This window comes from Pipistrellus kuhlii, unplaced genomic scaffold (assembly GCF_014108245.1).
Source record: "Pipistrellus kuhlii isolate mPipKuh1 unplaced genomic scaffold, mPipKuh1.p scaffold_m20_p_6, whole genome shotgun sequence".
NCBI classification, from domain to species: Eukaryota; Metazoa; Chordata; class Mammalia; order Chiroptera; family Vespertilionidae; genus Pipistrellus; species Pipistrellus kuhlii.
The window spans coordinates 79,882,300-79,905,844 of record NW_023425562.1 but is presented as its reverse complement, the minus strand read 5'-3'; the positions used below and the strand labels follow the sequence as shown (position 1 = coordinate 79,905,844).

Sequence of the window (23,545 nt, the reverse complement as noted above, 5' to 3'; positions counted from 1 at the left end):
CCACCACCCCTCCTTTCTTTTCTCCTAGCACCTGCCACGCAGTGTAGGTACTTCTCAGTCACTGTGTTCTCTGCCTCCCCACTGGATTGCAAGCTCCCTGGGGCGAGGCTTCCGTTTCCTTCACTGCTGCACGCACAGCGCCTAGAATTGCACATCTAGTGGGTGTCCAATAAATAAACACTGAATGGGTTTAAAACAGGCACACAATGGACCAATATAAAAATCAGTTTCTCTAGTGTCACTTTGTACACGGACCCGACGTGATGGATACTTAGCAAGGTCCTTACTCAATGCCCCCCTCTCTCCCCTGACTCTATGGGACGAGTCAGTGTCCTGGGGTTGCCTAGGCTTCGGGCACCTGGCCCTTCTGCCCATCGGTGCACCCACCCCCCCACCCCCCCACACACACACCCTGCGAGTTAGCTTTCCCCATCACAGAGGGGACCGAGGGCGGCTCAGTCCAAGGACCCCCGGAACTGCCGCGCGTGCTGCTCCAGCTCCTGGGCGGCGGCGCGGAGCCCCTGCAGCGCGGCGGGGCCGGGGCGGGGCAGCACGGCGCGCTTGGTGGCCAGCGCCAGGGCCTTGAGCAGGCCGCACAGCCGGCTGCTGCCGCGCAGGATCTCGTTGCGCGCGTCCCTGTCCTGCGTCTCCCTGCACAGCGTGTCCACCAGCTTCTGCCCGATCGTGATGACCAGCTTGCTCTGCGCCACGAGGGTCTCGGGGGGCTGGGCGTGGAGGAGGCTGTCCCGGAAGACGCCCACGGCCTTGAAGAGCGCCCCGAAATAGAGCCGGCAGTGCTCCGAGAGGCGGGCCTTCTCCCCGGGGTCCTGCTGGCCCGGAGGCAGGGGTCCGGGGGCGCTGGGGTCCTGGGGGAGGGAAGAGAGCCAGGGTCAGAGGCGGGTTCCACCGACAGGTTGGGCCTGGCCCCGTTCCCCGCTTTTGCCCGGTTTGGTAGACTTTTGATGAGAAAAGGTGGTAGTGCAACATTTGCCTAACAAATGAAGGTTTATGTTTTCAAAGCACTGTTATATAAACTTTATGATATATACAATCCTATGAATGGCATTATATATAATCTCACATATTTTATACACATATATAAAATCTTATTCAATTCTCTCAACAAACCATCAGAAGAAACACATTGGTAATGACCAAATTTACAACTTTCGAAAAATGCAAGAAAACTTGATGGTGAGATTAAAATGTTTCCTCATAGAACAAATTTTAAAGGATTTAAAAACTCCTTTCTAACTCTGGTATCAGAGGTAGACCCTGGCCCTCAAAATGTAACAGAAGAAATCTAAGTATGCTGACATACCTGCCTCAGCGTTAAAATATCTCTTATGCCCGGCTGGGTGGCTCAGTGGTTGAGCAAAAGCTATGAACCAGGAGGTCATGGTTCAATTCCCAGTCAGGGCACATGCCTGGGGTTGGAGGCTTGATCCTCGGTGTGGGGCATGTAGGAGGCAGCCAATAAATGATTCTGTCATTGATGTTTCTCTCTCTTTCTCCCTCTCCTTTCCTCTCTGAAATTAATAAAAATAAATACTTAAAAAACCATTTCTCTTGCTTGCTAATAAGGTTTATCTATAATTTTACTTTCATGAATTTTATTTTCTGGACTGCGGACCCAGGGTCCCCCTAGAACCTACCCACTGTGGAGGGATTTCAGCATCTAACAGCAGCGACCACTCATGGAGCAACGGAAAACCCCATTGCTAGGTGGTAAGTGAGGGGAGAGAGGCTCCCTGAAGAAAGAGGCTGCCTAGTCTTCAATGAGCAAAATAAAGATCTGGAGTCCGCGAAGTCTGAAACCCATTCTTCTGGTTAAGCTGCATCCTTAAGCCCTCATCGATCTGTGACCTCAAAATGCTCGGCCCAGAGGCACTCCTACTGTGTATGGCCTAACTGTGTTCTCCCCAAATTCATATGTTGAAGCTCCCCTCTCCAATAAGAAGGCATGAGGAGAGCATGCCTTTGTGATGTGACTAGGACTAGGTGAAGCCACCAGTGGGGCCCCAGGGGTGGGGTCAGGGCCCCTTATAGGATTCCAGAGGGCACAGGGCAAAGGCAGGCTGCAGCCTGGCAGGGAGCTGTCCCAGAACCTGAGCATGCTGGTGCCCTGATCTCAAACTCCTAACTTCCGAATGCTGAGGAATACATGTCTGTTGTTTATCAGCCACTCTACCTACAGGACTTTGTTACAGCAGCACACATGAACCAAGACAGACAGGCAAAGGGAAGGAAAGAGCGGGGGGGCTGGCTGAGACGGATCTCTGGGGGCAGGGAGCACAAGGAGGATGCAGCGGAGGCTGGGATGAGGAGCAACAATCTACACGTTGGAATATCAGCATCTTAGCCTGAAAGTGTTAACTGTAGATAAGTAAAAATGGGCCACGATTCTCATCCTGGGCCGTTGGCACTGAGGGATATTCCTGGTTTCTATCACACTGACCAGGGAGTGCTGCAGGCAGCCAGAGACAGTGCTGGGGGTGCAGTGTTCAACCATACAATGGCCAGCGGAGCCCCCTGTGAGAGAGTGGGAATTTTTTAGCACTACTGAGGCCATGGACGATGCCCCAGATAGAATTGTCAGTGCTGACACCAGGCCAGGCCTTGAGATGATAGGGTCTCATGGCCCTTTCCTAGCACGTAGGCCTTCTTTCATAGAACACTGTCAGCTTTCTGAAGAACAGGATTACCCTGTGAATAACATGGTCGTCAATTGCATGACCCTGATGTTGCTTAGGAAATACTGTTTTGTCTTGGGTTACTTGTTCTGCAAAAACAGGATGTGGTTAATGGGCTTAAAAGTGGTCCTGCACAAAGGGTTGGGGCTGCTCTCTGGACTCTCTGCATGGAGAATGGCAGAGCAGTCACTGGCAGGCTAATAAAGGCTCCCTAAATTTTAATTTGGTCTGGAGTCCACTGGAGTTTGCTCCACCCCACCCCCCACCCCCACCCTGAGAAGCACTGTCTGTCTAAAGCCATCATTTCCCATGTGGCCCCTGGATCTGCTGCATCAGCTCCACTAGGAACTTGTTAGAAGAGAGTTCTCAGGCCCACCCAGACCTCCTGAGTCAAACACTTTGTGTGTGTTGGAGTGGGGGTGGCGGGGAGGAGACACAGGAGCCTGTGATATATTCTCCAATCTGAGAGGCCTGGTCTAATGCTTACTTCACACGAAGAAAAGAGCAAGGATTTCAGGCCCATAGAGAGGTGCTGGAGGCTCCCGGAATGTGGATCAGGAGGCCTGGGTCCTTGTCCTCGTTTACCTCTGAGAAGGCAAATGATCTTGTCCGCATGGTTGGACATCGTGCGCATGTGTCCCCCCCCCCGCCACCCGCCCTGCCTCCAGCCAGTGGGGTTGGGCTGGCTCACTGCTTCAGTGATTCAAAGAAAACCTTCACAAGTTAAGCTCTTCCTGGCTTTCTCTTAACACCAACTTGCTTAATCTTTGTCTTTAAATGGATCCACTTATATTAATATAAAGGGAACTTTTAAAACTTTTTAAACTGGTGAAAGGAAAACTGCTGTCATTTGCCACCAAGAAAAAGTCATCAATTAAAATAAGCACAATGGGCTTACCTGTGTTTCTAAGTCTTTGTTTTCATCCAACTTTTGTTCCCGGATGGGCTTCACTTTCTCTTCCAGGTTAGGCAACTTCTGAAAAAGACAACCCCTCTGAATCACCCCTTTGAATGGTTTTTGTAAGGCTGGCTAGCTCTTTAAGCCCACTTTGAAATCCAGCACTCCTCTTCATGCTTTTGTTTTGTGAACTGAAGCCTTTTTCAACAAAGGACACTCTGGCCGCCCAAGCGCTGAATTCTGTCTACAGATATGGCCTAGCAAATGACACACAGGCCCTTTTAAAAAGTATTTACTTAATTGGGAAATGCAAAATATCCCAATTTCTAGCTTGTCTAGAGTGTGTTGTGGCTCTTATACCACAAGGCATTTTAGCAGAATTCCAAGATACCAAGACTGAGCCCCAAAGCACCAAGTTACCTGGGCCACACAGCCCCAGGGACTTGCAGTTCCTGAACCAGATGTGCTCTTTCTATAGCATCTGAACTCATGCAGCAGAGTCTTTCTAAGAGCAACTGGAGTCTCGAGGCTGTTGAGACCACACACAATCTGGAAGAGGTTTACACTTCCTTCTTCCATTTTAAGAAACACACTGACCATGACTAAATTCATAACTTTCAAGAAATGCAAAAAAACCTTGATTGTGAAATTAAGAAATTTGTTCATGGAATGGCTCTTTAAGTCCTTTGTCATCTTAATGTCAGAGGTAAACTCCAAATCCCCAAATTTCTAGAAGACATCCTATCTGCCTTAACATTAAAATGTTTAGCTGACTGTAGAGAGCACCTGGGAAGGCACATGAGCATTTCTCTAATTATTGTCAGCTGAATCCAGTGGTGTTAGCAGAGCCATGTCCTGGAAACACACCTTGCCAGAGGCAGGTATGTTGTCAGCCTGACCTTCAGCTCAGGTGCCAGGGGGTGGGTTTCATTATCTAAATCCAGCCTAGCACCAGGAACAAATACTATTATCTGGGCCCACCCAGAAGAGAGCATTACAAAGAAGCCACAAGAATGCACATAATCTCCTTTGTCTTGGGCTTTCGTAAAACTTCCTGGTTTTTGCTGTCTCTCCATCAGAGGACTCAATCAGTCCCAGCTTTCCCTACTATATTTGTGTCTGTCTCTTTCATTTCCTCAATCCACCGTCGCCCCTACTCAGGAATCAGACCATTTTCTAGCCATGGTGGACGTAGAAAAGAGAGGAATATTTATAGCTGACTTCTTTCTAAGATTTCATCTGGAATTTTACTTTCAGGAATCTTGTCTCCCAAAGCCTATCCAGCTCCCAAAGCCTGACCAGCTACTGGAAGGCTCTCAGCACCTGACTTAATGGAGACCCACGCCAGGTACACATGGAGAGCACTCCAGTCTAGACCAGTCAGAACCCGGATTCACCTTTTCACAGACACTGGCCCGGCAGGGCCTGCCCTCCCTCTGCTGAGGACAAGGCGCACTCCGCTGGTGGGACTCCATTTCCCTCAGGGGAAGCTGGGTGCCTTCTGCAAGCTTGAATTCTTTCCTGAGGGCCCAGGATGGGGTGTCTTCCTTCTCACAGTTCTGCTTGAAGAGGAGCCTCCCATTGGCGATGACAATGGAGGTAAACCTCTTGATGTCTTCCGGGACCATCCGCGCCACTGAGACAAACCTCTCCAGGTCATCCAGGCTGCCCTGGGCTCTGTCTGTCACAAGGACATCCAGGGACCAGTGGCAGCCCTCCAGGCTCTCCTTGGCTTCCAGCAGGATGTGGTAGGAGTCGGAGATTGTCTGCAGCTGATCCCTCATTCTGTCCTGGAGGCTACTGCCGGGGAGGTGACAGGGGGCCCTGCAGACTCCACGGGCAAAGTCTAGAAATTCCCTCAGGGACTCCTCGATGAGGTCGGCGGCCCTGCGGATCGCCTTGATGTTGGCCTCCAGGGAGTCTCTGAGCCTCCAATTCCTGCTCACAAAGAGCATCAGGCTGTCCACCGAGCTGGCCACCTTCTGCTGGAGGGCCGTCACCGTCCCCTTGGCTAAGGCCACGTCCAAGGACAGCTCCTTCGCTGTCTCCTCGGAGGAGGAGCTACACGAGGAGTCAGTGGACGTGGAGGAGCAGGAGGACATGACGCTGGCCCTGCTGTCAGAGCTGTTCACGGACAGTCTGTCAGTCTCAGGGGCAAGCCATGTGGCCTGTCTGGAGAGCCATGCGCAGTGAGGGTCCGAGGCCTCCTCTGAAGCCCTGTCGGCGTCCCCTAGCTCTTTTCCAGCCCGAGGGCCACTGGGCACGGCCACAGGGACGTCGTAGATGTTGGGCTTGGTGTTCTGCTGCTCCAGGCGGGGAACCAGGAAGCTGGAAGGGACCTTGTAGCTGACTCCGCCATCGGGAGGGCAGGTGTCCCCCGGCACTGGACCGGGGCCGGCGGGGGCTTCTGGAAGGCTGGGGTTCCGCATGGGCACATCTCCATGCAGGAGTGGAGCGAGGGGCTGCGCTCTGCTACTCGGAGGACTGTGGAAGCCGGACATAGATCTGGGGAGCGACCCCGATTCTTCCACAACGCTGGCAGCACAGATGTTTCTCACACCAGCTTTTGCTGGAGACGCTGGAATGTCATAAATCCACTCAGGTTTCTGGGGGTTTGGCAATGTTTTGAAGCAGGCTGTCCTCGAGGGAACTGTTGCTGTCACAGGAGCACTCTGCCTCTGTGGAGAACCACAAAGTCACCAGGTTAGCAGCAGCAAGAAGAGGCGTACAAATTTGACGTACCAGTTACAAACAAGTAAGTTTTAAAAAGCATCTAAAATTTTTATCCCCAGAGGTAATTACCCAGAGGTAATCAATGCTAATATAACCAGTGATGACTTTAATACTCTGATGTGCAGAGTGGGGCAAAAGTAGGATTATATCCTGGCCAGTATAGCTCACTTTACACCTGTGGCCACAGAGGCCCTGGCTAACTGGCTGTGCTGATGGCCACTCCTTCTCAAGCTTCTGCAGCGGCTCCCCGCCTCCCCCGCTTGGTCTCTCCAGGCCCCTCACAGCCTTGTTCCACTCCCTTAGAGTAAGGTGACCAAAGGTGGGATGTCTGGTCACCTTACCTTAGAGCCTCTCTTCCCGCTGCCATCACACTCCCCCTTCTGCTCCCACCTCCCTGTGAGTCCAGCTGTTTACCCTTCCCTGGACCCAGGATGGTCACTTTATACTGAGATATTTACTTTTGCCCAAACTGTGCCCCTGCTCTAAATGCCTCTCACCCCTTTCTTTTCCATCTGTGCATCCCTCATCACACTGCTCAGACGCCAGCCCTCCTGGAAGGCCTTCCCTGATCACCTTGGGCGTGCACATATCGATTGCAGACATGTGACAGGATCCAGGGTCAACAGGGATGACACAGATCTCAGGTTGAGGCGTTTCCCTGACATTCAAATAAAAACCCACTTAAACACAGCATGCCTCTGAGGCCCAAGATAGCAAGAGGCATTTCCCTAAGGTTGGCTGAGCGCTTCCTCTGCTCAGCACTGCACTGGGTCACCCCCCCCCCCCCCCCCCCCCCCCCCCCGGGATCCCCATGCTCGCCAGGAGTCTGTAATGGAAACGGAGGCTGCAGAGGCGAGAGGACTTGTCCCAGCCACACAGCCGCCCTGCTCGCGGACCACTGCGGCGAGGGGCTCCGAGAAATGAGGTCTGCCACGAGGAGCTGGCCTTGCCCATCTTGCCCACGCTGACCCGTCCCGGAGGCTCAGCAGGTCAGAGGCACCGGGTCTCAGCACTGGTCATACTTACGCTGGGCCGGCCGGCCGGGGGACCGCGGTCTGCCTTCCTGGGGCTGGCGGGGATGTCGTATAACTGCTGCTTCCCCGGCTCCTGGGAGAGACCACAAAGCAGGACCACGACTTAGCCTTCAGGGCTTTTCCTTCTTGAAGGCTAAGCCATCACAGCTCTCCCACGCCAGTGCTTCTCCCAAATGCAAACACAAACCGCTGAGGACGTGGGCGTGGGCCATGGAGCTCCGTGCTGGGGCTTACGTGCTGCCGCGGGCCACGTGCCGCAGCCCAGGAGCCCGGATGGGCTGAGGAGTGAGTGAACTGTCCTCTGATTACAGGAGGCATGCCTTACAAATTTGACGTACCAGTTACAAACAAGTAAGTTTTAAAAAGCATCTAAAATTTTTATCCCCAGAGGTAATTACCCAGAGGTAATCAATGCTAATATAACCAGTGATGACTTTAATACTCTGATGTGCAGAGTGGGGCAAAAGTAGGATTATATCCTGGCCAGTATAGCTCAGTGGTTGAGCATCGACCTATGAACCAGGTCACAGATTCCTGGTCAGGACATATGCCAAGGTTGTGGGCTTAATCCCCAGTGTGGGGTGTGCAGGAGGCAGCCAGTGGATTTTTTTTTCCTCATCACTGATGTTTCTCTCTCTCTCTCTCTCTCTCTTCCTCTTTCAGAAACCAATAAAAACATATTTCTAAAAAATGTTGGCATACAGTCCTGACAGGTTTGGCTCAGTGGATAGAGCATCAGCCTGTGGACTGAGGAGTCCCTGGTTCGATTCCAGTCAAGGGCATGTACCTTGGTTGAGGGCACATCCCCAGTGGGAGGTGTGCAGGAGGCAGCTGATGGATGTTTCTCTCTCATCAATGTTTCTAACTCTCTATCCCCCTCCCTTCCTCTCTGTAAAAAAACAAAATATATTTTAAAAAAATGTTGGGATACAGTTGTTCATATTTACACTAATAAAAGAGAAACATGCAAATTGACCATCACTCTGATACACCCACCAGCCAATTAGGAGAGAGTATGCAAATTAACCCAACAAAGAAGGCTGTGGCCATGGAGCTGGAGTGAGTAGGAAGTTTAGGTTGCCCCCGGTGACAGAGGAAGCCAAGTTACCCACCCACCCTGGCTGTGGCTGAAGGAGAGGCTGGGAGCCTGGGTCGCTGGGGGACGTGGCCAGCCTAAAAATGGCCTTCAGCCCCTCACCCAGGCTGGCCAGGCACCCCAGCAGGAACCCCCACCCTGAATGGGGTGTGGCCAGCTTGAAAACATTCCTCAGCCCCTCACCCAGGCTGGCGAGGCCCCCCAAGCAGGGACCCTTACCCCATGGGGTCATGGCCAATCTGCAAACCACCACAGGCCCCTTGCCCTGGCTGCCCCATGCCCCAAGGGAACCCCCACCCTGATCCGGAACACCCTTCAGGAAAAAACAGCTGGCCTCTACCCATGTACCAGGCCTCTACCTATACTAAAATAAAGGTAATATGCTAATTAGACTGGGAGACTTTCCAGATGTTTTTCTGGACAAAGCTATGGAGATGGGGCCAAGGTAGAGGTGCTTAGAGGCCAAGAGGAAAGGGAAGTTGTGGGTAATCAGGCTAGGATGGGATGGCAGTTGTGGGATAAGGCCGGCGGGGGGGAGGGGAGTGTGTGGGGAGGGAGCTGGGGGCAAGCAGGCCATCAGTAGGGGTCAGTTGGGGGGTATCAGGACAGCAGGGGAGGCAGTTTGGTGTGAGCAGGCCATCAGGGGGGCAGTTGGGGGCAAGCAGGTCAGAGGGGAGGGAAGGTGGAGGTGAGCACACTGGTATGGGGGGCATTTGGGGGCAAGCAGGCTGGCAGGCAGAGTGGTTAGGGGCAATCAGGCAGGGAGGCAGGTGAGCAGTTAGGAGGCAGAAGTCCTGGATTGTGAGAGGGATATCCATCTGCTGGTTTAGGCCCAATTCCTGTAAACTGGCAGTAGGACATCCTTAGAGGAGTCCCAGATTGGAGAGGGTGCAGGCCAGGCTGAGGGACCTGCCCCCCCGTGCACAAATTTCATGTGCCAGACCACTAGCGGAAAATAATAAAATAATAAAATAGAATAAATAATAATATAAGGATAAACTCTTTTGTGTACTCACAACTGTAAATCTACTTTTGCTCCAACCCAAATATTTTTCAAAATATTATCCTTAAAATGCATATATGTATATGCACATATAAGTCTGTGTGCATGGACCTAAGTGTCTATTACAAATGAGAAGCAGATGATTTAAAGATGTTCAGCATTCGGTCATAAAGTTCTGAGCAGGTCTGGCTCCCTGGCAAAAGCTGGATTCTGAGCAGTGCGAGGAGGCCCTTTGGGGCCAGGAGCAGGCAGACACTCCGAGGTCATCCCCGTGACACTGAGAGACCCCTGGGGAGCAGGGCCGGGGTCAAGGCTCACCTTCAAGGCCGAGGGGCTGCGGCTCTGGGCAGGCACATCGTACAGAGCGAGCAACGAGGCCTGGGCGGGTCTGGGAACCGGGACGACGGCCTTGGGGAGAAAAGGAACCAGGGAAAGGAAAGGTCACCCCGAGTACTCCACCACACTACGCTCCCCCCTCCCCGCAGCTGTCCAGGGTGGTTCTGCTGACGGCTACTACCCTGGGACCCCAGCCCCTGTGTTTATGCCTCTGACTGTGGCGCAGGAGCTGCGGCATCACCTGTGGGAGCAGAGGGGCCTTCGGGCGGGAGGGCGCCAGCTCAGCAACGCCCAGTGTTTCTTGGAACACGTGGTTCGAGATGGCGATCAGTTAAGGAGCAAATCTGAGAAGCATGGTTTCGAAAGGCTTAGGAGGGGGCTCCAGGAACTAGTGGGTTGGAGAGCGATTTCCTCAGGGGATCTGACCCTTTCACTTGAAACACGAAATCCTGTTCTCTGAATTTAAACCCAAATCGGACATGTTCTTCCTCTGGCGATTCTAACAAGCCAGGCCCGTGTGCTGTGCTAAGGAAGTTGGAATAAAAAGTAAAACTAAGCGGTTTCCCAGGGGGAAGTGACCAGGAGAAAGTGTGAGGGGCTCTGCTCTCTGGCACAGCTTGAGATTTATTTTTGTTTTGCTTTTAGTTTTGTTCTGTTTCCTGATCTGAATCCTAGTAACTGAGCTGTACCTTTAGGATTTGTAGGTTAAACCTCAATTTAAAAAAACGAATGCGAAGAGTAGGCAGTGTTGCCACAGAGTCAGGCAGACGCAGGCCGAGGGTGTGCGGGGTCTCGTCCTGGGTGCGGGCAGTAGGGACGCAGACAGACACGCAGACCAACGAGGCGCTCCAATCGCAGTGCCCACCCGCCCTTTCCCTCCCTGGGAGTCAGTGTCCTCATTTTTAAAACGAAGGGCTCCTCTAACCTCCGGGTCCAGGAGGTCCCTTCCAGCCAGCGAGACGCCTGATGCTGACACGCAGTTCAGAGCTGACGTGAGAAAAGTGACGTGTCTTCACCATCTTGCCGGCCTTCATCAGGAGGCGGTTGACCAGGGGTAAGGCGAGCCTGTGAGATGGGTCTCCTGGCCTTGCGAGCTGTCTTGTTCTAGCAACGATAGCTCCTGCTGAGAGCGTGCTCCTGGACGGCCTCTGGTGCAGGGCTAACAGCCGATTGCACAAGCGGGACGTGTCGTGTGGGAGGACGCCTCACTGGTTATCTGTCCCCTGTCTTCTGTTCCTTCCTTCTTGTGTAGAAGCAGCAGCAAGATTACTCAGAATCACCAAACAGTGCGACTGGAGGTGCCTTAGAAATGATAGGCCCCGTGGCTTCTGTGACGGAGGCAGAGAGAGCCGCGGGGAGGGGCGGAGCGCTGTCTGTGATGGCCCAGGCGGGCAGGCCAACCGGGACTCCGGATCCCAAGCTCCCAGGGGCTCCCCGAGACCCCCCAGCACAGAGGCAATAACCAGAGGGTGGCGGTGGTGGCCGGGCGGCTACGGAGGGAACCTCAGAGGGAATGAAAGGTAGAAAAGTCCCCCGGGGGTTTACGGGGTCCGCCTCATGAGGCCTGGCGAGGAGCCCCTGGTTTCTGAATTCCCCGTCGGCAGCTGTGGTTTCTGTCTGATTTCTGCCGCCCACACGGGCCCGGGCTCTCACCACGGACACTCCGCGCTCAAGGACACAGCTCAGGGCACGTGCCCTGGCCCTCTCCTGCGGAGACAGACACCCACCCTCCTGTTCCTCCAGGCGTCAGGCTGGAAGTGCAAGGCCGCGGAGGGAAGCCTTGTGTTGTTCCAACCATTCAGCAAACGTTCACGGGGCAGTGTGCAGGGCATTAGGGACCCCTGGTGACCTGTGGGCACCCCCCACTTATCTTTGAAAAGAAAAATTTACTTCAGCACAGTCTATTCCAGGAGAGGACCTGGGTCTACCACAGAGGCTGCTGCAGGGTCCAGCCAGCTCCTGGGGGGTTTGCAGCTGGTGCCTGAGGGGCGGCTGTTCTGTGGGACAGTGGTCTGCTTCTCTGCGTGGCAGCCCAGGGAGCTAGAACGTCTGAAGCACTCAAAGCCTTTCAGGGAACCAGCACCTGCCTGTGTGCAGATGGCGTTGGGAGCTGGTGTGGGCAGGCAGGTGGCGCAAGCATGACCTTGCTGGGCCTGGTCCCTGCTCTTCACCTGATTTAGTCCAGCACATCCATGGGGAGTGGACGTTCCCAGACACAGGCCTTGTCACCACCTCTGCCCAAGCTGTGCTGGGTGGACTGTCGCTGGAGCAGAAAGAGAAGGCTGGGAGGCAGGGAATGCCGCAGCGGCTGCAGACTTTGCAAATCTGTCCTGCGTTCTCAGCACCTCATGAAGGTGCAGGCTCAGAGAAACAGTGCGTTATTGTCTTTCTCCTTTTTGTTTTCATTCCTTCCCTTCTTTAACTTTTTTTTTTTCCATTCTGCATTTACTGGGTGCTTCTTTTTGTCTTAAAAAAACCCTTCCGTTTAAAAAGAATTTCAGGAGTAATGAAGGCTCCATGCTGTAACACACATCGACTTCCTAACCTCTCAGTTGGTGAAATATGTACAGGGTGCCCCCCATGCCGGCCACCGTCCTGGGCTGGGGACATAGGAGTGAAAAAATAAAGGTCCCTGCTAAGGCTTTCTTTCACTTTCTTCTCGGCCAATCCCACTTCCTAAGGGTAACCACTGGTGGCGTGCATTTTTTCAATGTGTGAGCACATACACACACACACACACACACACACAGAATTTTTAGTTTCCGTTTGCTTGGTTTTTACTTAAATGGTTCTTCATTCCCCTATATAAATACTTTAGAGAACTACTTCATCTTTTTGTGTTGTTAATCCTCACCCAAAGGTATTTTTCCATTGATTTTTAGAGAGAGTAGGAGGAAGAGAAAGAGAGACATTGATTGGCTGCCTTCCCTACACCCCAACCAGGGCCCAGGACCAATGCTGCAACCCAGGCACGTACCCTGGACTGGGAATGGAACCTGTGACCCTTCGGTAGGCAGGCTGCTGCTCTAACCATTGAGCCACTGGCCAGGATAAACTACTTCCTCTTTTTTTTTTTAAAATATATTTTATTGATTTTGTATAGAGAGGAAGGGAGAGAGATAGAGTCAGAAACATCGATGAGAGAGAGTCATCGATCAGCTGCCTCTTGCACATCCCCTACTGGGGATATGCCCGCAACCAAGGTACATGCCCTTGACTGGAATCGAACCCGGGACCCTTCAGTCCCCAAGCCGACGCTCTATCCATTGAGCCAAACCGGTCTCGGCAACTACTTCCTCTTTTGTTCACAGCTGCATGCTAGCTTGTTGCAGGAGTATGCCCACATTTATGATCCATCCCCTGTTATCAGACATTTAGGCAGCTTCAATTTTTCCTGATGACAAATAATGCCACAGTGGCATGGCCTCCCCATCAGGATATATCTTTGCCTTCCTATGGATTTCTGTAGCAATTCTGGAAGTAACGTTTCTGGGTTGAAGGGAATATATGTTTTAAAACTGACGAGTAATGTCCTGCCTTCGAACCCATGGAAATCCAACCCCTCCATTTATCACTGGCCATCCTAGTGTTCCCACCCCCGATGAAAAAGGCCACCACACATGCCCACAGCCCTCTGCGCACAGCTGGACTACATATTCAGATTCCCACCAGGTTAAGGTGCCTGAAGAGCTGGGGCATCACAGGGTGGGAAGGCCAAACCGAAGTTCACCTCTTCACACCAATGGTCTGGGTCCCCTTGGCCCACTTGCTTTGACGGGCACCCACGATTGAAGGGTGGTCCCGCCCCTGAGTGTCACACACTAGCCCTACCTCTTCCATCTGGAGATATGCTCACCTGTTTCGGGAAGCTTGGCACCTTTTCACAGACGATTCTGGCACTGGTGCTGGCGGGTGGGTCAGGGAATTCGTAGACTTGGGCTGTCTGTGGCGGGGGCCCCACCACCCAGCTCTTCATCGACTCGTATACGGGGCCTGGAGGTGGGGGCCTCAGCGGGGTGGTCGCCTGGTAAGCCTCCTTGGAGCTGGTGAGACCTTTTTCCAGCGGTGTCAGGAGAGGGGGGCAGGGCCCGTCTTCCGGGGCCTCCGAGAGGATTTGGAGGCGGTTGGCAGGAGCCAGGCCTTGCCTCCCGTGGAGCAAACACCGCCACCAGCCCTCGCTCTCCGGGACATGCTGTTCCAGAATGGTCAGAATGTCTCCTTTGCAGAAAGCCAGCTCATCAAAGCAGTCCGGGGCATTGTTATAAAGTGCCCTGGCCAAGAGTGCCTGGGGGTGGGAAGAGAGAAAGAATTCATTGTTATTTCCACTGCCATTGACCCCTGCACCAATAGCGCTCAGTCAGGCACGTTGGAGCTATTTTATTAGCTCAGTTGCTATTTTATCTCCTTCCCTCGTCCCCAGAGACTCTGGTCCTTGCTCTTTGCCTGATTAATTCCTACTCATCCTTGGGGTCTCAGGTGACAGGTCACATCCTCAGGGAAGTCTAACCTGCACCCTGAGACCAGGTCCAGTCTCCCTAATATGCCCTCATGGCTCTGACTTAATTTGTGGTGACTATGACCCTTGTAGTTACATAGCTGAGTGACTTCCTGGCTGTGTGTCCTTGAGAAAATTGGCTACTCTCTTTGGGCCTCAGTTTCCTTGTCTGCAGAATGGGAATAACAATAACTAGCATACCCTATGGAGTTCTTGTGAGAACTAAATGGGTTGATGTATAAAAAGCTCATTGAAGTGCAAGTGCTTAGGAAGTGCTCAGTAAAGCTTGCCTGTTACTGTCATAATTATTAAATTGTTCTTTGTCCGGTTCTTGTTATTTTTCTCATTGATTGGACTGGAAGTCCCATGTCTGCTGGGACCATATCTCACTTATTTCTGCTCTTGTCACCAGAGTCAAACTTGGACCCGGGTGCATAGGGAGACGCTTAAAAAAAAAGTTCATTAATTCATGAATGATGAAACTAGGACTCAGCAGGTTAGTGACTTGTCACTGGTGACTTGGTCAGGGTCAAATCCAGTCTGTTTCCCTAATTCTAAGAGACCTGTTCTTTCCATAAGCTACATACTCCTAAAAAAAAAAAAAAAAAAAAAAATCACCTCGTTGCCACAGCAGCGGTGGCTAAGCTCCCTTCTCCTAAGAACTTTGCGTTGTAATTAAATGAAGGTAGTTTGTTTCTGTGGGGTTAATACTAGTATAATCATTCCTTATATGATATCAGTGCATGTCTATTACAGGAGAATCAGGATGTATAGGTCCCAGTGCACAGTAGGGGCTCGCTGGCTACCTGGTGAGGTGATGGGTGGATAAGGGTGAGTCATGTGATGCCCCAAAGTCAGGTCTTTGGAGGGAAAGTGACACATGGCACCGGATGACAGCTCTTATTTCTGTGGAGAGGAGGGAAGGAGGACGCTCTCTGTGACACTTGGCCCTCCCTCTAGGTGGCCTTCAGTGACAATGGCCGCCATGATGTCCAGAAGACGGGTCTCAGGCCTGGCGTGTCCCCACACTAGGCTCCTGTCCCTCAAATGTGCCGTCTTGTGAACAGGTTTCAGGGGAGTGTGGGACTCTGCTTGGAGACTCCAGCAGAGGCAAAGCATTTAGAGGGAACATATTGTAGCTTTCAAATTGTAGCAAGAGGATAGGTTAGAGGTCAAGACAAGTGAAGTTACATGCTACTTTACATTTTTTTCCAGTGAAATAGGCAAATACTTTGTGTTTGGTAGGAAAAAATATCTTGGAAGATTATGGTTTACTGGAGGCCCAATGCATGAAATTCATGCATGGGGGGGCGGGTATCCCTCAGCCCAGCCTGCACCCTCTCCAATCTGGGACATCCCTCTCACAGACCAGGACTGTTGGTTCCCAACTGCTCACCTGCCTGCCTTCCTGATTTCCCCTAACCACTTCTGCCTGCCAGCCTGATCACCCCCTAACCTAGGGGTGTCGAACTCAATCAGAGAAGGGGCCAAAATCTAAAATCCAGCCTAAATCGCGGGCCGAATGGTTTACTGAACAGTCATAAACTGTCATTGTGATGGAAACGCAGCGGAGTGCAGTGATGACAGCGAGGTGCGGGCCACATTGCAAGGCCTGGCGGGACGGATTTGGCCCGCGGGCCTTGTGTTTGACACATGTGCCCTAACCAATCCCCTGCCAGCCAGATTGATGTCTAACTGCTCCCCTGCCAGCCTGGTCACCCCTAACTGCCCTCCCCTGCAGGCCTGGATCCCCCACAACTGCCCTTCCCTGCAGACCCAGTTACCCCCAACTTCCTTCCTCTGCCGGCCTGGTCACCCCTAACTGCCCTCCCCTGCAGGCCTGGCCCCTCCCAACTGCCCTCTCCTGTTGGCCATGTTGTGTCCACATGGGGGCAGCCATCTTGTGTGATGGAGTGATGGTCAATTTGCATATTACTCTTTTATTAGATAGGATTAGCTTGTCAGACTTTACCAAATTTGTACTTAGCCCTGCAACTCTATCCTAAAGTTCCTTTATTAACTGCCTACAGATACGAGGTCCTCGATGCTCTTTGACCTGGTTTGCACATTTGTCTGGTTCCCTCGTTAATCAGTTGAACAAAATCTTTGACATGAGTTCATTTTCTATTTGCACAGTATACTTTGCACCTTTGGCCTGCTGACTTAAGAGCAGCAGCCCATGCCTTGAGGACGTAAACTCCCAGCACAGGAAAACCCTGAATATGTTGTAACGTGATTCTTTCTGGTATGGTGTTTTCTTACAATTGGCAGGGGCTGCCTCTGGACACCTCATGCAATCAATGAATGTCTCAGAGTTTTAATAACCAAAACCATCAAAGTTTATGTTACAAAGCAAAGAATTAAACACGTGTTAGAAGTCCTGAGGTGTTACCTAGAAAGAGGAGATAACAGTGGATTCCATTGAATGGGGAACCTATTGTGTTGGGTGCACAGAAGTCATTATAGCCGCTAATCCTCAGGAGCCTCAGAGGTAGGGTTTCTTAGCTCCATTTTACAGATGGAGGATCAAATGACTTGTCCATGGTTACTTGGACTCTGCTCTCCTGACATACATAACTGCATCCTTCCCCTGATAATCCATGCTCCAGACACCAGCCAGGATGATATTTTATGCACATATATAACAGCAGTTGACCTCTTGTTTTAAAACCTTCGATTGCTTAGAGCAGAACCTAAACTCCCCGCCTGATTGCCCTGCCTGGCCCCTGCTCCTGTTATCCAGCCACGCTGCTTTCTTACTTTGCTCACACTGGTAAGCTTGTGTCCACCCCAGGGCCTTCGTTCCTGCTACTCTTACTGCCTAGAACTATGTCCTTCAGATCTTTGCATGACTAGCTCCTCCTCCTCCACATTTCATCTCAGGAGTCGCCTCCTGCAGAGGCATCCTTGACCACCACAGGGCTATACTCCTCCTTCCCATCCTCACGGACTGGGAGTTGGTAATTCTCTAGACCAGAAGTGTGGGATGAACAAGAAAACGCAGCAAACGTTCATTGTGTGCCTGTGCCCCTGCACCCTGCTAACCTCCGTATGGGTAACACATGGACACAATCGGTAAGCCTCGGCAAAGGAACCTCCTAACAATTGCAATTGTCACTGAGGCCACTCACAAGGTATTTTTCAATGTTAATTTGGAAACATTTGTATAAATATTTGAGATGAAAAATGATATGTATTTATATTCTTACTAGAGGCCTGGTGCATGAATTTGTTTACATCCCAGCCCTGATCATGCACCAGTGGGGTAGCTTGGCCTGTCCTGCAGGATTGGACTGAAACCGGCTTTCTGACATCCCCCAAGGGTCCCAGATAGTAAGAGGGCACAGGTCAGGCTGAGGGACCCCACCAGTACATGATTGGGGCCAGGGAGGTTGGCCAGCTGGGGAGGGACTGTGAGAGGGCTCCAGGGCATGTCCATCCATCTCACTCAGTCCCAATCCACCAGACTCCAGCAGCAGCTAACCTATTGGTCAAGCGGTGGCCAGTGTATATCATAGTGATTGGTTGAGTGGCCTTAGCATATCATTAGCATATTATGCTTTGATTAGTTGAACGGATGACCAACCCGACACTTAGCATATTAGACTTTTATTACATAGGATTCCCTGTGGACATACAGCTAGTTAGGTTCTGGGTACCATGGAAGAAACCTTAACCAATTTCCCCAAAAAGGGCATTTCCTCCAAATGCCCATTTTTGTAAATAGCTGGGAGAGGAGAAAGGAAATGAATAAACACTTGTGAGGGAGAGGAGGGAGCTTTGGGAAAGAAAGGCAAAGAAGAGGCTCCCTGTTCTCATGGGGATGTGCACCTCCCCTGGAGGCCTTCACACACTGCCAGGTGCAATGTGCTCATCTCCGCTGAGTCAGCAATAAGCTCCGGGAGTAAGAGCTCTACTTGGAGAATCCTGGGATCCATCCATCCATCATTCATGCATTCATTCATTCATCGAGATTGTACTGAGCATGTATTCTGTTGTGCTTGAGACAGCGTGGTGAACAAAGACAGTTCCTGATCTCACACCAAAGCCCATTCCAGTAGTGGAGGACACTCACTCCCATAAAAACTAACTGCGCTGGCAAGGCAGAAATGCTGTAGATACAGTTCATCCTTGAACAATGAAAGGGTCAGGATGCCGACCCCCACAGTTAAAATTCACACATAAACTTTAACTCCCCCAAAACTTAACTACTAATAGCCTATCGTTGAGCAGAAGAATCATTCCTGCTAGCACAGTCAATGAGCACGTATTTTTTTTTTATATTGTGTATATTTTACAGTGTTCTTATAACAAATTAAGCTGCAGAAAGGGAACTGTTTTTGAGAATACACAGGTACATTATTTCCTGAAAACAATCTGCACGTAAGTGGATGCCCAACTGTCTAGGGCTTCTGCTTCTCTTAAGAGCAATGAAGAAAAACACGAGAAGCTCTGAGAAACTGTTGGTGCAGTTGGGAAGTGATGATGGACAGGGCTTAGGGCTTAGGAATTTGATCAAGAGTGGGAGAGAGAGAAAATGTGGAATGGCAGAGGGAGGGTGTGTGCGTGTGTGTGAATGTGTATGTATGTGAATATGTGTGTATGTGTGAGTTTGTGTGTGTGTGTGTGTTTGTATGTGTGTGTGTGTGTGTGTGTGAAGTGGGCTGTGGGAGCTAAAGGAACTGAAAGATGAGCAGGTGGCTGCAGAGACATTCACAGGGACCTGGGGCTCGATTTCTGTGTTGGCTGCTGTTTAAATCTGGCTGCTGGGAAGGGGTCAGGCAGAAGTCACGAGCCAGGGCCTGGTTGAGGGGCCATGCCCAGGGTTCAGCTGAAGACGGATCCAGGGCAGCTGTTGGGAGGAGATGGTGAAAGTTGCATGTGACCTTGGAGGTGATCTTGCAGGACAGGAGAAACTCATGGGGGTTCGACAAGTGGGAAACAGAGGGACAGGGTCTCTACTCTGTCTTCCACGGTGGCTCGCACACCCACAGCCACTGCTGGGTTGTGTCCAGGACGGCAGGCTGCTCCCAGGCCGAGGTTCTGTCTGTCCTCTCCTGCTGCTTCCTTCTGTCCCTTCCGGGATCAGATCAGCCCCGGGCCCAGACCCACTGCCCCCTCTTTTCGCAGAGCTCCCCTTCCAACCCTGCACTCCTCAGATCAAAGGCTGCTGCCAGGGGTAGGAGCATGGACATCCTCAGATGGTTCGCATCCGTCACCAAATGCCATCATTTCCCTGGGAAGGTCCAGCATCTCATGCGGTCACAGCTCCCGCAGGAAGCAGTAAATGACAAACCCTCCAGACAAGAGGCTGTGGAGAGTGGAGGGCCTTGTGCAAAAGTGACTGTCTGCCCCTGCTCTCTCCATCACGGAACCCCAATGGTAAGAAGGCAGACATTTTCCGTCTGTTAAAATCCTTTGAAAAAAGTCCGTGTTGGGCATTTGAACTTCCTTCTCACAGATTCCATGACTGACTTCCAAGAATTTCCTGTTCATCCTAGGGGAAGGCAGCAGAAGTGTTCCCATTCCCCTGGGAGAGTAGCTATAGATAAATCACAATGTTCTTAAAAGCACACACCGTGACTAGCTCCAGTCCTTCACTGCCTGGGAACCCTGGGCCCCACAAATCCCAAGGCAGCTTTAGCTTTGAGATCAGTGAGCTGTAATCACCATGTATCTTCCTTTCCAGGCGGCTGGGCTGGGCTCGGGCCACCAGGAGTCAGTGCAGAAGTGAGAAAGCGTTTGATGATCTGTGAGGACAGCCCGCTCCCTGGAATGTGCTTGGAAGCATTTCATGTTATGAAAATACCAGGACAGACTTGGAAAGATCCAAGCACACAGAATGCTGCAATGTGTTGGCTTGTGAATGTTTCGTTTTTTAAAAGCTCATTGTTTTAAAAAGAAAAAAGAAGTTCCAAGAACATAAGAAAAATTCCCTCACCACCTCCATTTCCCCACCCACATTTTCCCCAAAGGGGAAGGAAGACAGAGGAAGGTGGCCCGGAGGAAGACAGAGATTCTGTAGGGTTTTGAAGGGCAGCGGGGTTCTGTGAAGTAACCCGGGGAAAGTGGAGAGCGGTAGGAGCTTACGAAGGAGTCACAGTTAAGACCTGGGAAGGCTCTGGGCTTTGCAAACCCCACAAATCAAAGACTTCTTAGCTACCTGCCTTCTGTGTCAGCTAGATTATTTTCCTATGAATTAGTCCAAGAGAAACTACTTCCTCTCTAGCCTTTCGGCTGGATACTGAGTCAGGCATTGTGGTAGTTTGTTGCTATTTACCCAATGCCTTGTTAAAAAGGAGGTCTTGCAGTTTAAAGTCAGTTAGGGATTGCGATAGTGAACATTGATCATCTCACTTGGGATTCACTATCCCTTGAAGCAGGTACTGATACTAATATCCTATTTAAGAGATGAGGAAGCTAGCACCGGGTGGTGGTAGTGGTGGTGGTGGTGGTGGTGGAAGGGGTAAGTACCCTGAGGTTGCTCAGAGAGCAAGGGACAGAACCAGGATTGGGACATGGGCAGTTGTGACTCCAGAGTCTTAGCCTACAAATCACAATGCTTAGACTCCACCATAGATGGCAACGGATGAGTGCATGCCAAAGTGTGCCAAAGTGTGCCGCTGGAGAGAGGGATGGACAGCCGCTAAAAACATGTTAGCTCACTTGTTTCAGTTGTGTGTTTATTTAGCAGAATTTAATTCTGCACCGAGAAGTCAGGAAAATAACTTACATGCAATTACTAGTAAATAATGATATTTGCATAAAAGAACACTATACAGCTATGAGAAAAGGACGAGGTAGGGTTTTTATGAGCTGACCTAGAACAGTGTAAAAATAGAGTATTAACTTAAAAAAAAAAGCCAGATGAGAAACTGTGTATAGTATGCCTTCCTTTGTGCTTTTATGAATGTAGCATCTTCCTGGAAGATTTATAAGCCACTGGTTCTCCCCCTCTGGCTGGGGAACCAGAGCCCAGGACACTAGAGATTTGGGATTAGAGAAAAACATGCTTTCGGTCTGTGTTCACTGGTACAGTTTAAATTGTGTAAGCCCTGTGCACGTGTTTTGTTTTTTTCAATATAAAAATCTAGTTTTAAATAAGGATGCTTTCCTGTTGGAAAAACACAGCTTCTGCGTTGGTGATCCCAAGCTCTGAGGGGTCACTGCCACTTATGCCCAATCCATGCCCAGACTGGATAGACAGGAACCCGAATTCCCAGCCAGTCTTAACCTTGGCCGAGAGTGCTTAGCACACAGAGGCATCTCGCATCTGGGCAACCCCTCTTGAACTTCAGGGCAACTCACACTGTGGCCACAGCCCCCTTGGCCCCACCATCAGCGGTCCTGCGCCAATCCCGCCACGGGGATGCTGAGAAATGCTCACGGGCTTTTCGGAAGCTGCTGGCCTGTGTGTTCCTCTCCAGCTCCTGCAGAGCAGGTGGCCTGAGGCACCGAGCAGGCAGCCAGGCCCGCGAAAGGGCAGTTCAGCTGGGCTCCCTGCAGGCATGCTGGGAGCCACAGGAGCCGGTGGTCGCCGAAGGTCCAGGCCAACAGGAGGCGCTCTGGGCTGCCCTTCCCAGCACCACGCGGTCTCCCTGTGGCCAGCTGCCCAGTGATTTGGGTCCTGCACAAACAGCGGACCAGACAGGGGGTCTCCCCTGAGGGGGCATGCTGCCAACATGGGAAATCAGGTGCGGGGCACCAGAGTTGTGTGTCGCACACGTGTTACATGAAGGGAGGCAGTGGGCATGACCCGTTGTTCCTTTCCTTGCACATGGGTGTGCTGTGAGGTCTACAGGTTAGATGGCAACACCACACAACCGCCACCTCCTCTCCCTTCTCGCCTATCACTCATCTCCTCTCTTGCCTTCCATCTCACCTTCTTCCCTTTGCCCCTCCCCCTTCCTTCCCTTCGGTAACAGCTTCCTCTGACACAGTTGTCCAAGAGAGAAGCAGTGACCTGACCTTGTTTGCCCCTGTGAACTGCAGCTTTCCATGGCAATGTTTAAAGGTAGAATTCCACACGCGACCGGAGCCGCGTCCCTTCAGACAGCGGCATGGTGTGTCTCATTGTCACAACTGGCCCCGAGGTTTGCAAATCTATTAAGTGACTTCCCTCCAGTGTCTCAGGTGATGGGCAGAGGGGATCCGTGTGCAGGGCTGTGGCCTGACAGCCCTCCCCTCCTCACTGCCCTCCTGTCCCCCATCTGCACTTCGTTCTCACAGCTTTTATAATGAGGTGACCGCTAAGTAACTTCTTTTTTTCTTTCTTTCTTTTTTTTCTTTAAGTAACTTCTTGTATCTTCTTCCAACATAAGAAGAGCTGCTTCCCTGGGAGCCTTTCTGAAACAGCTGAGCGGAGATTTACAGGAGAGTCGCTGGGAGAAAGCCGCCGTGGCCTTTGCGATGGACCCTGACCTGCCAGGGAGGCTGGGAGGCCGAGCTCTCCTTCGGGAAAAGCTGAAATAGAACGAGCGGCTCCAGAGTGGGCAGGCAGCGATCCGGCCACTGCACTGAAATGCCCTTTCCCCAGTTAATTTTGTACGGAAAGTAACACGTAAGCTAAAAAAGAAAAACTTAACTGAGTAGAATATAGCATTTTAAACATCATATAAATTCTCTCCTTTTTGCTTCAAAACCTGGGACACAAACAACTTTCCATTATTGCCACAGGTGTGAAATAATTTGGGTAACATCTTAACCTCCTACTTCCCTAAACTTACGGGGGGAAAAAATAAAGAAATTCCAAGTAATGGACTCCTTCCCACGGCTAACTCGGCGTCCCAAACAGGAAGTGGGTGCCAGAGGAGAGGAACTCAGATACTCACATTCACCTTCATCCTTTAAAGAAATTACTCATAAAGGTGATTGTTCTATAACCGGGGCGACTCCGCGGAAATCGCTCTGGAGGGGGCACCTTCTGAGGTAGCTGGGCTCGAAGGCCCAGAGGCCCGGGGCTAACACACCCGTGCCCACGTGTGATCTCCCGCAGCTGTCCTCACGGGCCATTTGGGCAGAAGCCAGCGGCCACGGGGAGGGATGGGGTTGGTGTGTAACACATTCCCTGGACGTTCCAGGCGGCCCCCTCACCTCCATCCAGATGCAAATGGCCACTGAGGCAATTTTACCTACAGGCAATGGGGACAAAGACGTGAACAACCTGGAGGACTTGGAAACGAGATGCGACCCGAGAGGAAAAGAAAAATGTAAACACCTCTACGAGTGACCCTGGATCCCGCCAACAAGCACAACCC

At 51.4% G+C, this 23,545-nt stretch overlaps 1 protein-coding gene across 2 annotated transcripts in view; it reads right to left on the bottom strand.

Annotated features, from left to right (window-relative positions):
* Nucleotides 1–404: 404 nt before the first annotated feature.
* The window catches only part of CASS4 (Cas scaffold protein family member 4), a 32,624-nt gene continuing 9,483 nt past the window's right edge, over nt 405–23,545 (bottom strand). For both annotated transcript variants that reach the window (XM_045574549.1, XM_036417576.2), the window contains 6 exons: nt 13,650–14,078; nt 9,776–9,865; nt 7,351–7,431; nt 4,989–6,269; nt 3,592–3,669; nt 405–866 (listed from right to left, as the gene is read on the bottom strand). In XM_045574549.1, coding sequence (XP_045430505.1) covers nt 456–866; nt 3,592–3,669; nt 4,989–6,269; nt 7,351–7,431; nt 9,776–9,865; nt 13,650–14,078 — 2,370 coding nt within the window. In that variant the 3' untranslated portion in view covers nt 405–455. The remainder of the gene's footprint in view (nt 867–3,591; nt 3,670–4,988; nt 6,270–7,350; nt 7,432–9,775; nt 9,866–13,649; nt 14,079–23,545) is intronic.